The sequence below is a fragment of the Rattus rattus genome, chromosome 5, assembly GCF_011064425.1.
Source record: "Rattus rattus isolate New Zealand chromosome 5, Rrattus_CSIRO_v1, whole genome shotgun sequence".
In the NCBI taxonomy this organism is placed as follows: Eukaryota; Metazoa; Chordata; class Mammalia; order Rodentia; family Muridae; genus Rattus; species Rattus rattus.
In genome coordinates, this window is record NC_046158.1 from 2,841,513 (window position 1) to 2,854,037 (window position 12,525).

The following is a 12,525-nucleotide window of genomic DNA, read 5'->3' on the forward strand; positions in this document are numbered from 1 at the left end:
CTTATGATATATGCAAGGATGATCTGTATCGAAGGATGATATTGAACTTCTCCGTTCTCTCTCCCTTAATTGCTGGATTCAAAGCAGGTACCACTATGCCCAGTAATGTAGTACAGGGACCAACTCAGGGCTTCATACATGCTGTACCCGACCAACCAAGTCACATCTTCTAATAGGATGTGCCTTGTGTCCATGGCATAGAGCCTGCCGCACACTAGGCTGTGGCCCCATGTTTCTTGGCTGTCAAGGGATGAGAGGCAGTGCTTCGCAGAAGCTCTTTGGAGTCACTCCCATCCCTCAACATCACTGCAGGAACCCTGCAGAGTCCTCCACCTCTAGGTTCTTAAGGTTGGAGGGACAATAGACCCAACTCCTCACTTGATAGGCAAACAAAATGGGAGTGCAGAGAATGACACCTCACCTCGAGTCCCTGAGTGAGCTCAGGTACTGCTACCAAGTTACATGCTGGAAGAATAGTATTTGTGCAGGGTGAGTCAGCATCCTATTTTTAAAGCCTACAAAACCAAAGGATGGGCGGCTGTGGCACACCCAGGAACCAATTGCCTGTCTCAGCTGTGCCGCCTGCTCTTCCGCCCCTCCTCCCTGCTCCCCAAGGACACCTGCGTGGGCTTCTCATGTTGCTCCTAAGTGGAGTGTGGATTTCTAAGTGGCAGGAGATAGCCGGAATCCATCCATTAGACAATTAGCCCCTTGACACACTGCAGGGGAGGCTCAGACCCAGTTTCATGAGGCTGACATGTTGGGAACTGAGTGGACCGAGTACTGTTTGGTCTTGGTGGGTTATTCGATGGAGAACATTGTAGAGGTGAGAGAAGTGAGTGCCTCGCTGTTTGACAGAGGACCCATAGGGCCAGGCTGCAGAATGACTGCCCCACCTCCTGCCAGCCCTTTCAGGCACACGGTGGCCTGACCTCAGTCTCTCTCTCCTCCCTAGGACACCATTGAAGACAAACTGGATACAAAGCACTACCCGTACATCTCTACCCGCTCTTCCGCATCCTTCAGCACCACTGCTGTGAGGTAGGTCAGTGTGGGGGTGCAGGCTGTGTGGCTCTCCCTTTGGCTCCAAGCCTTCAAGAACTCCCTCCCTCCCTTTCCCTTCATGCACCCTCAGCCCTTGCTCACCCTGGAACAAGCCAGGCCTACTTGTACAGCCAGGTCAGCTGCACACCCTTTAATCTGTAGGTCTCTCTTGAGTGTTCCTCTTCTCTAACTACCTGCTGAGTCTTGGAAGGCCAGCATCCATTTAGCAGTTCTCCTCAGAGCCGCCTGACGTGGATGGCCCAGGCCAGCAGACAGGCATTGGGACTGTGTCTCTAGAGCTGGAGCTGTCGGAGCTGCAGAGAGGACAGTCACTGTGCTTCCCAGGGCTGACTCCTTCTTTGTTTTGTTTGGGGGTTGTTAATTTATTTGTTTTGTTGGGTTTTGTTTTCTTTTCTGAGGCTGGGTTGCCCTGGATGACCTGGAACTCACTCTGGAAACCAGGCTGGCCTTAAACTCACAGAGATCCTCCTGCCTCTGCCTCCTAGCTGCTGGGACTAGATGTGTTCACCACCGCCTGGCTTCTTTTGTTATTTTTTTGAGATAGGATCTCTGTGTAGCTCTGGCTGTCCTGGAACTCACTATGCTGACCAGCCTGGCCTTGAACCCACAGCGATCCACCAGTAATATCTGCCTCCCAAGGCTGGATTAAAGGCGTGCTCCACCATGACCAGAAGCACTCTAGAGTGCCAGCCGCTGTCCTTTTCGATGACTCATCTCTGGCTTTTCTTCTTTCTGTTTTCACCGTTGGCCTTTGACCTGGGCAGGTCTGCAGTGCCGCCTGTGGCATTGGCTTCCCCTTGGATGGCAGCCTGGGTGAAAAAGCCATTGCCAGCTGGGCAGTAAAATACAGCTGGCTCCAAGTGCTGCCCTTGCCAGGCCCGCGGGGCACGGGAGAGACGGAGCGCCCAGCTGCGTCCAGGCCTCCGTGAGGAAGCAGGGTGGAGCTCTGGTGTCCAGAGGGGATTCGCTTCCTCTTTCATGTTTTCATTGTCCCGGCCTGTGTCTCAGTCCAGGCCCCTACTAAGGAAGTGCAGGGACAGAGGGAGACCTGGCAGCAAAGGCTCAGCTGCTCTTCACCTCCCTGGTAATGCCTGAGCAGTGCCGTGTGGCCCTGGCATTCAGCATCTCCCATCCTGTTAGACTGTGACTTCTTAGTAACAAGTGCTGTCTGTCCCTGGAGATACAGTACCAGGAAGCCTGGCCCCCACAGAGCTTCTTTACATGTTATCAGTGTGCAGGCTTGATGGGGCCCCTCTGCCTCTGCACACTGCAAGCCCAGACATCCGAATGAGAGCCATCCGGGCAGAGCTGCTGTGAGACAAGCCAGTCTGGTGCCTGAGTATTCATGAGAGCGTGGCAGTCACAGCTCAGGCACCCGCAGTGCAGCTCAGCTTGGCCAGCACTGATGAGCAGCGCTGCTCTGTGAGGCCCCGGTACCGAGTCACCTGTGTCTGCTCTCTCCCTCAGTGCCCGCTATGGACATTGGCACAAGAATAAGGCCCCCGGGGAGTACCGCAGTGGCCCCCGCCTCATTATTTTCATCCTTGGGGGTGTGAGCCTGAATGAGATGCGCTGTGCTTACGAAGTGACCCAGGCCAACGGCAAGTGGGAAGTGCTGATAGGTAAGCAAGGGTGCGCTCTGCAAGCACTGCGGCCTCACTGCACTGTCAGTCCATCCCATGCTTCCTGTCGCTCCCATCTTAGGGCCTCCCTCACCCCAGCAAAACCTGGCCCTGGATAGCAGTTTATGGGTGGCAGAAGCTGTCTGCCCCGCTGTGTCTCCTGCTGAAAGACAGCAGTTTGGAATGGAAAGAGCCTGGTCACAGAGCTCAAGTCCACACACTGCCACTGCCAAGTGCAGTCACTTAAGCCAGAGAGGCTCTCTCCAAGCCATATCTTACCACGCCCGATGGCAGGGCCGTCACTACTGACCTCCCCACCCTCTCTGTTGGAGGTGACAGACAGTGTCATCCATTGTGGCCTAATGGCTGAGTCAGGACTCCCTAGCCAGGCCCGCTTCCTTCTGGTCTGCCACACCCTCTCATATTTCCTGTTCCCTCCCAAAAGAACACAAGCAGCTGGTGGAAGAAGGCCTGTGTCGCAGAAGGCACTTCCTGCTTCCTGTCTCCAGGATCATCTGCAGCATCTAGGGCTGACAGACACCCTAGGGAGAAAAATCTGGGTTCTTCCAGATGTCTCAATTTTGTCCCCAAACAGTTTTATGTGCCACAGATTGTCAGGAGCTGTCGTGGATACTGCCCTGTCTAGCTCACCCTCTGTGGGTACACATGCTGGGTAAAGTCTAAGACCAGAGATCAAGGTCCTAGTGTTCTTGTGTGCTGCCCTGCCAGAAGGGCTTCCCTCAGCGCACAGACACCTGCCCATACTCCCAGGTGAGGTCATCTCCAGGAGTGTCACTTGTGTCTATCCAACTTGGATGACACAGTTCCGGCATCCCCAAGCTGTCCAAGCAAGCAGGCTCCATCGAGCAGTGAGATAGCTGCTTCTAGGTTCACCAAGACAGGCCGGAAGGGGTCACCTCTTTGCACAACCACATGGGAAAACTGTACACCCTCCCCAGCTCCCATAGGCATCTCTGGTTAGTGTCCCTGCCTGTTTTTCTGTCTGTGATGTAGGCCCCATGAGTGTTCCCTGCTTACTTGCATACGTGTTGCATGCTTATGTTAGAGGACTCGAAGCTCAAGCACAGTGTCCTCCCTGGACAGCAGCCATCACAACCAGGCTTTGGGTGGGAACCTTCCTTGAGGTTCCTTGTACAGGGGGAGGGTGAAGACCCAGGGTCAGAGAGCTGCCCATGTGGGTTCATGGAGGGGCTTCCCAAGACAGCCACTGTCTGCCATGTGGCCTCACAGGCTTTGTGCATGCCAGCACCGTGCTGTCTGCGTACATGTGTGCATGTGCCTGTCTGTGCATGCCTCGCCTCTCACGCCTCTCTGGCTTCGGGCACTGGGACCTCTGTTGGCGTCCAGGGCGCCTTGTTCAGCCGGCCTCTATTCTCCCACAGGTTCTACTCACATTCTCACTCCCACCAAATTCCTCATGGACCTGAGACACCCCGACTTCAGGGAGTCCTCTAGGGTATCTTTTGAGGATCAGGCTCCAACAATGGAGTGAGAGCCAAAGAGACAAAGTAAAAGCAGCTTATTCCAGAAAGAAACTCTTCCGCTCTGAAGGGCTTTCTTTGATGATCCTGTCACTCTCTTTCTTTTTCTCTTTTTACTTTATCATTTCTTTGATTTCCTTTTTCCAAGAAAATGCTTGCAGTTCTTAACGCCAATTGAAAATGTGTCCAGTGCCGCCTTCACACCCTGGGCTTCATCTGCCAACTTGCTCCTGCCCTGGGTGAACGCTGCACAGTGACTGGGTTAAACCGAGTGACCGCAGCCGTGAACACTCAAAGAGGGAACTAGGGCTAGGGCTGTCTGAGGCATGGCACCCGAGCCTGCACCCAGGATGAAACGTAGGCTCCTGCAGTGGATGTGACTTGAGAGTGAGGCCAGCTGACATTCAGGATGGCCACACATAAAAGGCCAACACTTGGGAGATGTTCACAGCACCTGAGGGTGAGGGAGGAGTGGCCAGGGGGACAGAGGAGGCTCCGGGGCAATGGAAGCAGAGGGATGGACACCTTTAGTCAGACAGGTACAGTGCTGAGGGATGACCGTGACACCACTGCTCACACCCCACGCTGCAGACACTGCACTCCCTTATTCTGCTTTTACTCCAGTCCAGTGGGGCAGGCTGCCACCCAGCTACTCAGCGGGCAGAGGCAGGGCCAAGGCCCACCTGGGCTACAGAGTGAGTTCAAGACCAGCCCGGGCAACTTAACAAGACTGTGTCTCAAAATAAAAAATAAAAATGGGACTGGAGAGATGGCTCAGTTGTTAAGAGCACATAGTGCTCTTGAAGAGGACCCAGACTCTGTTCCCAGCACCCAGATTGAGCCACTCAACCACCTGTAACCCCAGCTCCAGAATATCTGACCTTTGACCTCTGTGGGCACCTGCATGCATGAATACCTACGCACACACTTATGCATAATTAAAATGAAATTAAAGCTTTTTTAAAAGGTAAAGAGGGCTGGGATGTGTCTTAGTGGTAGACAGGTTGCCTGGCATGTGTAACACTTAGAAGGAGAGGAAGAAGGGAAGACATTGCTTTTCTGGATCTTTCGGAATTGAGCAGTGCGCTGCGCTCTCGCTCTCGCTCTCTCTCTCTCTCTCTCTCTCTCTCTCTCTCTCTCTCTCTCTCTCTCCCCCCCCTTCCTACCCCCCCTTAATCAGCTCTGCAGCCCTCAGGGGAAATCTGTTCTTGATTACACCCCCCCCCCTGTCTGTCTGGTGACTTAGTAGACCCTCCTCACTCCTCCTTTTCCATCCCTCAAGAGTGTTGGGGACTCCATGTTAGTAATCCCTCAGTATTTTTACCTGTTTATTATGGGCTCTAAAAATGTCCTTTCAACATAAGTTGACCCCGTGAGCCAGTAAGTTGGAGTGTCCTGTAAGCTGCGGTGAGAGAGCCTCTGGCCACTGCACCAAGGCGCTCTTGAGTCAGTCTGCATTTAGTAGGTTTAGGCCTGGAGCCATGCGTACATACCCCTGGCTTCCTGGTGCATCTCAGGAGCGGGTCTCTTCCGAGGCTTGACTAGATACCACCAGAAGCTGCCTTGCTTAGTGTGGTTTCCATGTTGTAAGAAGAAATAGCCACTCCACTTACCCCCGCTTCCCCCAGAGGGAGGTGTCACCTCCAGGACAATAGCTATGAGCCAAGAACTGGACTTCAGACTGGACCTCAGCCCCATCCTTCCTGGGCTCCTCTTCCTCTGGGAAGCAGAGTCACTAGGCAGTAAAGCAGAGTGCACTTCTGTCCACTGAGGCCCGAGGACACAGAGGCACTCGGGTCTCAAGTTCAAGGCCAGCCTAGTGTACACAGTGTGTCTAAAAACTAAATAAACAAGCGGGACACGGTGACACACAACTTTAATCTGCCTCTTAAGAGGCAGAGGCAAGCAGATCTATGTGGGTTTGAGGCCAACCTGATCTACATGAGAGTTCAAGGATAGCCAGACCCTGCCTCAAAAATAAATAAATAAAATGTAAAGTATGTATGTCTAGAGGGAAGCAGGGAGATTAAACAGTAGCAAGCCACAGAGCTCTAAACCAGGGAGACCAGAGGCAAAGGAAAGCCATTCACTTGTCCTGTTGTGACCGTCCAGGTGACCAGAGACAGAGTAGTGCAGAGCTTACTGAACCACAGTTTTATAGCTTACCTTTAAGACGAGGCCCAGACACAAGGGAAAGTGGCCCCGTCAAGTTCATGTGTTCTGGGAGACAGTGCCTTTCTGTGTCTTCCTAGCTCCTCTCTCTAGTCACCGGGGCAGTTGTGGGTCAGGGGAATCTTGACCATTGGAGAACCCCAGTTCTCTCAAGCCTCATCCATCATCCCTCTGACAGCCCTGGGTGGTGTCTGATGACTAGAGTTTCACATCCTTACCTTGTTCTGTATATGGGTCACCATGAGTGCCAGTAGGGGATGGCCAGGAAGCCATCAGAGCGAAGGAGGCGGGGTTGAAGAAATGGCTTGGTGGTTAGGAGCACTGGCTGCTCTTCAGAGGATCTGGGTTCAATTCCTAGTGCCCTCAGGGGATCTTGTCACAGGGGATCCAATGCCCTCTTCTGGTCTCATTGAGTACCAGACACAGATGTGATATACTGATCCATTGAAGGCAAAACACTCACATATGTAAAAGTTATTTTTAAAAGAAACAAAACCAAACGAAAGAACTCAGGCTACACTACACCTAGTCAGTACATGTATTATACAGGTATTTTGGTTTGTTCTGTTCTGCTCTGGTTTTTTTTTCCAAGACAGAATTTCTCTATGTATCTGTCCTGGAACTAGCTCTGTAGACCAGGCTAGCCCCCAACTCACAAAGATCCCCTGTCTATCTCTGTCTCTATCTCTGCCTCTCAAGTGCTGGGATCAAAGGTGTGCGGCACCATCACTCCTATCGCACCCCTCACTTGTCAGGTCTGTGTGCCTATGTAGAGACTGTTTTGCTATGTTCCGGGTTGGCTGTTGGTTCTAACATACAAGCATCCTTGCGTGTCCCTCTGATAAGACTGGCTTCTTTCTCTTAATCCAGAGGGCCACTCCTTAGGTCTTAGAAGAATGAGATGGGCATTTTAATATGCCTCAACTTCATCTTTGCAGGCCATTTCTGGCATTTCATAATCAAATTCAAAGGGAGCCCCTTTGAATTTGTCTTCAAGATCAAAACAGATGTCCAGTTTCCTGGCCCAGTTTCTAGCACGGATTACAGGGCTTTCTCCCGCTGTTATGTTCCTTGTTGACTTTAGGAAGCCCTAGGCCTCTCCTCACTGGATCCAGCTGTGTGGACTAGAAGAGAGCCTCAAAGTTCTGGAGTAGAAGGCCAGTGTAGCCAACCTTTTGGAGACCACATAAGATCAAATGCAACTTAGGGGCTCCCCTCGCTCACTCTCAGGTATTGATGGCACTGAGCTCCTTGTTCAATACTGAGACAGTTGAGGACCTGGCTCTGGGTGACCTGGATCAAGGGAAGGCCTGGAACTAGCCTGCTGCTGAGCGAAGCCTCACTGGCTTTCCAAGATTTAGTTCTACACTTGTTCTTCAGTAAAGACTAGGAAGACCTAATAGGAATAATATCAGAAAATTCTAGGTCTTAGGTTCCCTGACCTCTCTCTCTCTCTGACCTCCCAGATTTTCTGAGTGGACATGTGAGAAATGAGGAAGTCCTTTGGAACAAGCCTCTGATCAAAGGAGCCCCTTTGAATTTGTCTTCAAGATCAAAACAGATGTCCAGTTTCCTGGCCCAGTTTCTAGCACGGATTACAGGGCATTATGTTCCTTCTTGACTTTAGGAAGCCCTAGGCCTCTCCTCACTGGATCCAGAGCCAGCTGGAGGAGGGAGTGGAGGTCTGGGGGGCCTCTCTTTGGCTAGCTCCTGCTGAGGCCCCTTCTCTTGTGAAGGCCTTTGCTTGCCCTAGGGCTCCTAGGAAGACTAGCTCATGGAAGTAAGTGTGCTTGAGCAAAAGGGGCAGTTATAAAATACTCCTGACTACACATCCACTCTGTAAGGAGCCGTGCCTCTGCAGAATAACGAGACAGCCGTACAGCACAGGGCCAGTGCAGGGAACGCTCAGGGTAGCATGCATAGCCAGGGATGGACTTCTGGACCACAGCAGTGAGTGCAGACAGGCCTGGAGGATCCTCTCAGATTGTTGCCCTTCTGCTGGTCCAGACTGACCAGGAAGCTCCCAGGTCACTGAGCAAGTGGTGGTCAGAGGCACAGGGAGCAAGGCTCCTTGTTCCTCACCTCGGAACGGAAGTCTGGAATGCGGTCTTGGCTCCCCACTCGCACAGAGGCCTACTGTTTCCGGGTTCCCAGGGAGGCACATTTTCAAGAACGGACCTTTCCTTTGGTTCTCCTCTCCCAGCAGGACCTGCTTTGCACCCACTGCTGCGTGCATGCACGCCTCATGCTCACACCACCTCCATTCTGTTTGATTACGCCCATGCCCAAACCACTCGGTCCATGTATCATTTTAGTGCACCTACATCTCTATGAAAAAGGCCTTCATTTAAAGTTTTTATTTGTATTTTTTTTACCTTTGCTCTAGAAGTATATCTGATTCCATTAGCTTAAACTTTCGCAAGCATTTCTAATGTCTTACAAGTCTCTTACAATACAGTCTCCACAAGGTAAGGCCTCAGGTCCCTGCCCTTCCCCTCACACCTGAGGTCCCCCACTGTGCCAGCACCAACATGCCGGCTCCCAGAGGTTAGTGGGTCCCCGAGTCCTGCCAGGCACCATTCTCTCCACGTAGAGACACCTACAAGCCTCTGCCCTTCTCAGCCACTGTCTCTTGCCATATTTGAAATTTCTTTCCCTGGCTTCATCTTGACTTCAAGAGATAATGAAGGAAGCACAAGTCACTTGACAGATGGCACTGGGCTCTGAGAAGTGGTTCCTGGGTCAGCCTGGGACCCTGCCTGTACCTAAATACCTCTTTAGCCTATTTGACGGGTCCCAAGGGTTCCATCCCCAAACCCCTCCTAGCTTCCACTGAACCCAGACCAGGGTTGGGGGGATGGAGAGTCGGGGACAGAAGTCTCAGGCTGCAATAGGTGAGTGAACTTACTGTCTTCTCTGCCTTCCCAGGATCCACGCACATTCTCACCCCACAGAAACTGCTGGACACGCTGAAGAAGCTGAATAAAACAGACGAAGAAATAAGCAGTTAAAATCAGCTGCCCTCCAAAACCCTGGCTCCCTTCCCACAATGCTCTGCAGCTCCCCAGTGCGACACCTCGGTTACTCTGCTGCCTCCCCAGCCCTGCACGCCCTGGCCACCCTGTTGCCGCGCTGAGTTCTTCTCCTGTGCGATGACACCCCATCTTGTCCTCTGAAAAGCAAGAGAGTAATGTGTTGTTTTTTAAAAATGAGTATCTTCTGTATGTATCCCACAGTAAGTTCACATGCAAGCTCCACACTGCAGAAGCATCAGAACTCTGGACCGAGTGGACTCTCCCTTATTTATGACCCCGTGACCTGTATATAGCCCTGTACCACGCGTGCACATTGCTTGGATATGGAAAGGTAGATGTGTGAGTGTTTCTCAGAGCTTGTTTGAGCTCATTTCTGTTCTTGTTGGAATCATAAGGTCTCTGTCCCCAAGATATGACATGCTGAGGAAGTGATGTTTCTCTCTCTAGCCCCTGCTCACCCTGTTCTCATGCACAGACACTGAGATGAGGTGAGCAGACACCTCTGGAGGCTGTCGTGGAATGAGCCTCCTCTTTGCAGCTGTGGGTGGAGGCTTGGCATATCCACAGGAAGCCAGTCTGAGTGCTAGCCAGTGTTGTCTCCAGAGCGTGACACTGCATTCCCTGACCTGTGTCCACAGTGCTGTAACAAGTTAAGTCCTCCAGACTAAATGAGCATGCCTAGCAGGCTCGGGTCCTCCAGAGTTAGGTATGACCAGCCCAGTCCTTCCCGAGGCTTCTCGTGAGCATAGCCGGGATAGAGGTCAAGGGTCAGGAGTGAACTGGAAGATGTGAGTTTGGCACTCTGGTCAAAGCTAGGCCTGAGGAGGGGGCCCTGCTGCTCAGTCAGAGTGTCCTCAGTTTAAGATACTTCATCAATCTTTGTGTAGTGTACAGTCATGTGTCATTGTGGTTGTGTGAAAACAATCATTTTTTCTTTGTATTAAAGTCATCACTGTATAAAACATAGCTAGCTATAAAGCAGAAATTCCAGAAGCAGATGCTGGAAGGATGGTCTCCATCCTCAGGACGCAGCAGCTCCCTGAGCATGCCACTCACCCTGCTGCTGTAGTCGTGAAACAGACAGTGGAAGTCACAAAAATGTCCCCAGCCCAGCCCCCGCCCCTCCCTCCCGCCCTCCTGCAGACTTGTATGTATTACTGTCTCGTGCTGTCTTCGCAAACGTGGTGTACGCCTGCCTGCCGCAGTGTCCTGTGCCCTCCTCCCTTCCTGCCTCTAGAGTTCTCCTCTCCTTAGTTCTCAGGCCCCGCCCCTCTCCAGCGACCCTTTCCCTAGGATGAACCTTAGCAGCCCTGGTTGATTTCTTCTGTAGCAGCTTCTTTTGTCCCTTCCCTCTGGTCAAGCAATGCTCTTGCTTCAGGACCTTGTTTGTCGAACATGTGGGGTTTCCTTTATGTTATTTATATAAATAATTTCTCAAATGGATATTTAAAAAAAAAAAGCTAGTCTGTCTTGAAACTTGTTAACTTGAAACTCTTGAATCTCAGTGTTTAAAGTATGGAAGCACAACCGTGTACCGCTCTGTACCGTCCTGTACTGCAGCATTTGAGTCTAATAAAGACGTCAGCTCTCACTCCTGCTGCCGGGGCCCACTGCAGAGCTGGTCTTACTTTGGGGACTATAGAGGAGGCCAGCCACCCCAGAGCTTCGGCATGGGGGCTTCTGGACCCAGGGGATTGTGGCTTGCATTGCATCTATACCTGTCTCCCATCTGTGGCCAGAGGTTGGCTCTAGCCTCAGGCAGCAGGAAGATGCTGCCCCACTGAGTATGGTGGCACCACCTTTAGTCCCAGTACTTGGGGGACAGAGGCAGGGGGATTGCTTTGAAGTTCAGCCAGTCAAGTCTACATAATTAGTTCTAAGTCTAAGTCTAGCCAAGACAACATAGTGAGACACTGTCTCAAATGAATGAGTAAATAAAAATACATAAGGACTGCCTAGACACAGGGAGCTTCTTTTCACCTCCTAGACTGCCCGGGCCACAGGCACTGCAGCGCCCTGTCGCAACCTGAGCGTGTAGACCTCCCTCCAGGATGAAGCTGGCGGTGTCCTGTGAACTGGAGAGTCCTGCTCGGGAGGCTGGCTCACAGAGCAGGGGACTCATTAAATGCTTCCCTGATGCAGTCTGCATGTGGCTTGTCCCTGGGCGTTCATGTGCTGGGTGTCAGTGAGTCAGTCCCGGGAAAGGGAGGGGAGGACAGGGCTAGTGATGCTCCTGTGGTTCTACCTGGATGCGGTTCTGAGGTCAACCTGGCTCTTCCTGCCTCAGTTCCTCACAACAGACTTCTCTCCCACATGCTCCAATCATCAGCTATGAAGTGCCCCTGGACCTCCATAATCAGGAATGAACCAGGCCTGGGGTACAGGTTTGTAACCCCAGCTGTTTAAGAAGGAGATAGGATTTTTAGTTCTAGGTCTGCCTAGGCTACAGAGCAAGTTCAAGGTCAGCCTTAGTGAGACTCTGTTTCAAGACTAAAGAATAAGTGAGAAATTGGAAAGCTGGGATATGAAGCCGGGTAGAACACTTAGCCGACATGTGTAAGGTCTCAGGCTTTATCCCAGCACCACAAAACACACCAAACATTGCCTGGCAGTGGTGGTGCACACCTTGAGTCCCAGCACTGGGGAGGCAGAGGCAGGTGGATCTCTGTGTTTGAGGCCAGCCTGGTGTACAGATCTAGTTACAGGACAGCCAGGGTGACCCGGTCTTGAAAAAAAACAAGAAACCTAATTAGAGCTGGAAAGAAGGCTCAGCAGTTAAGAGCACTTCAGAGAGGGGCTGGGATTTAGCTCAGTGGTAGAGCGCTTGCCAGCAAGCGCAAGGCCCTGAGTTCGGTCCCCAGCTCGAAAAAAAAAAAAGAAAAAGCACTTCAGAGGCCTGGAGTTTGATGCCCACAGGATGAGTCCCAACCTCCAGTTCTAAGGATCTGCTCCCTCTTCTGGCATCCATGGGGACTGCATGCGGACAAAACAGGGGAAACATCCGTGCCCACAGTTTTTTTTTAAGTCAACTAACAAAACCTCTGTCCAGCCTCAGGCCTCTTATTATAGTAACAGAAAATGACACTTTCACTGCCGGAAGGAAGGAGTGTAGCAACTCAAGGTTACTTT

At 51.8% G+C, this 12,525-nt stretch overlaps 1 protein-coding gene across 2 annotated transcripts in view; it reads left to right on the forward strand.

Moving 5' to 3' along the window:
• The window catches only part of Stxbp1 (syntaxin binding protein 1), a 61,137-nt gene extending 50,147 nt beyond the window's left edge, over nt 1-10,990 (forward strand). The window contains exons 17-20 of one of the 2 annotated variants that reach the window (XM_032902722.1): nt 956-1,041; nt 2,533-2,687; nt 4,091-4,216; nt 9,290-10,990. In XM_032902722.1, coding sequence (XP_032758613.1) covers nt 956-1,041; nt 2,533-2,687; nt 4,091-4,200 — 351 coding nt within the window. In that variant the 3' untranslated portion in view covers nt 4,201-4,216; nt 9,290-10,990. The remainder of the gene's footprint in view (nt 1-955; nt 1,042-2,532; nt 2,688-4,090; nt 4,217-9,289) is intronic. The other variant, XM_032902723.1, reaches the window with a different exon arrangement.
• Nucleotides 10,991-12,525: the final 1,535 nt, after the last annotated feature.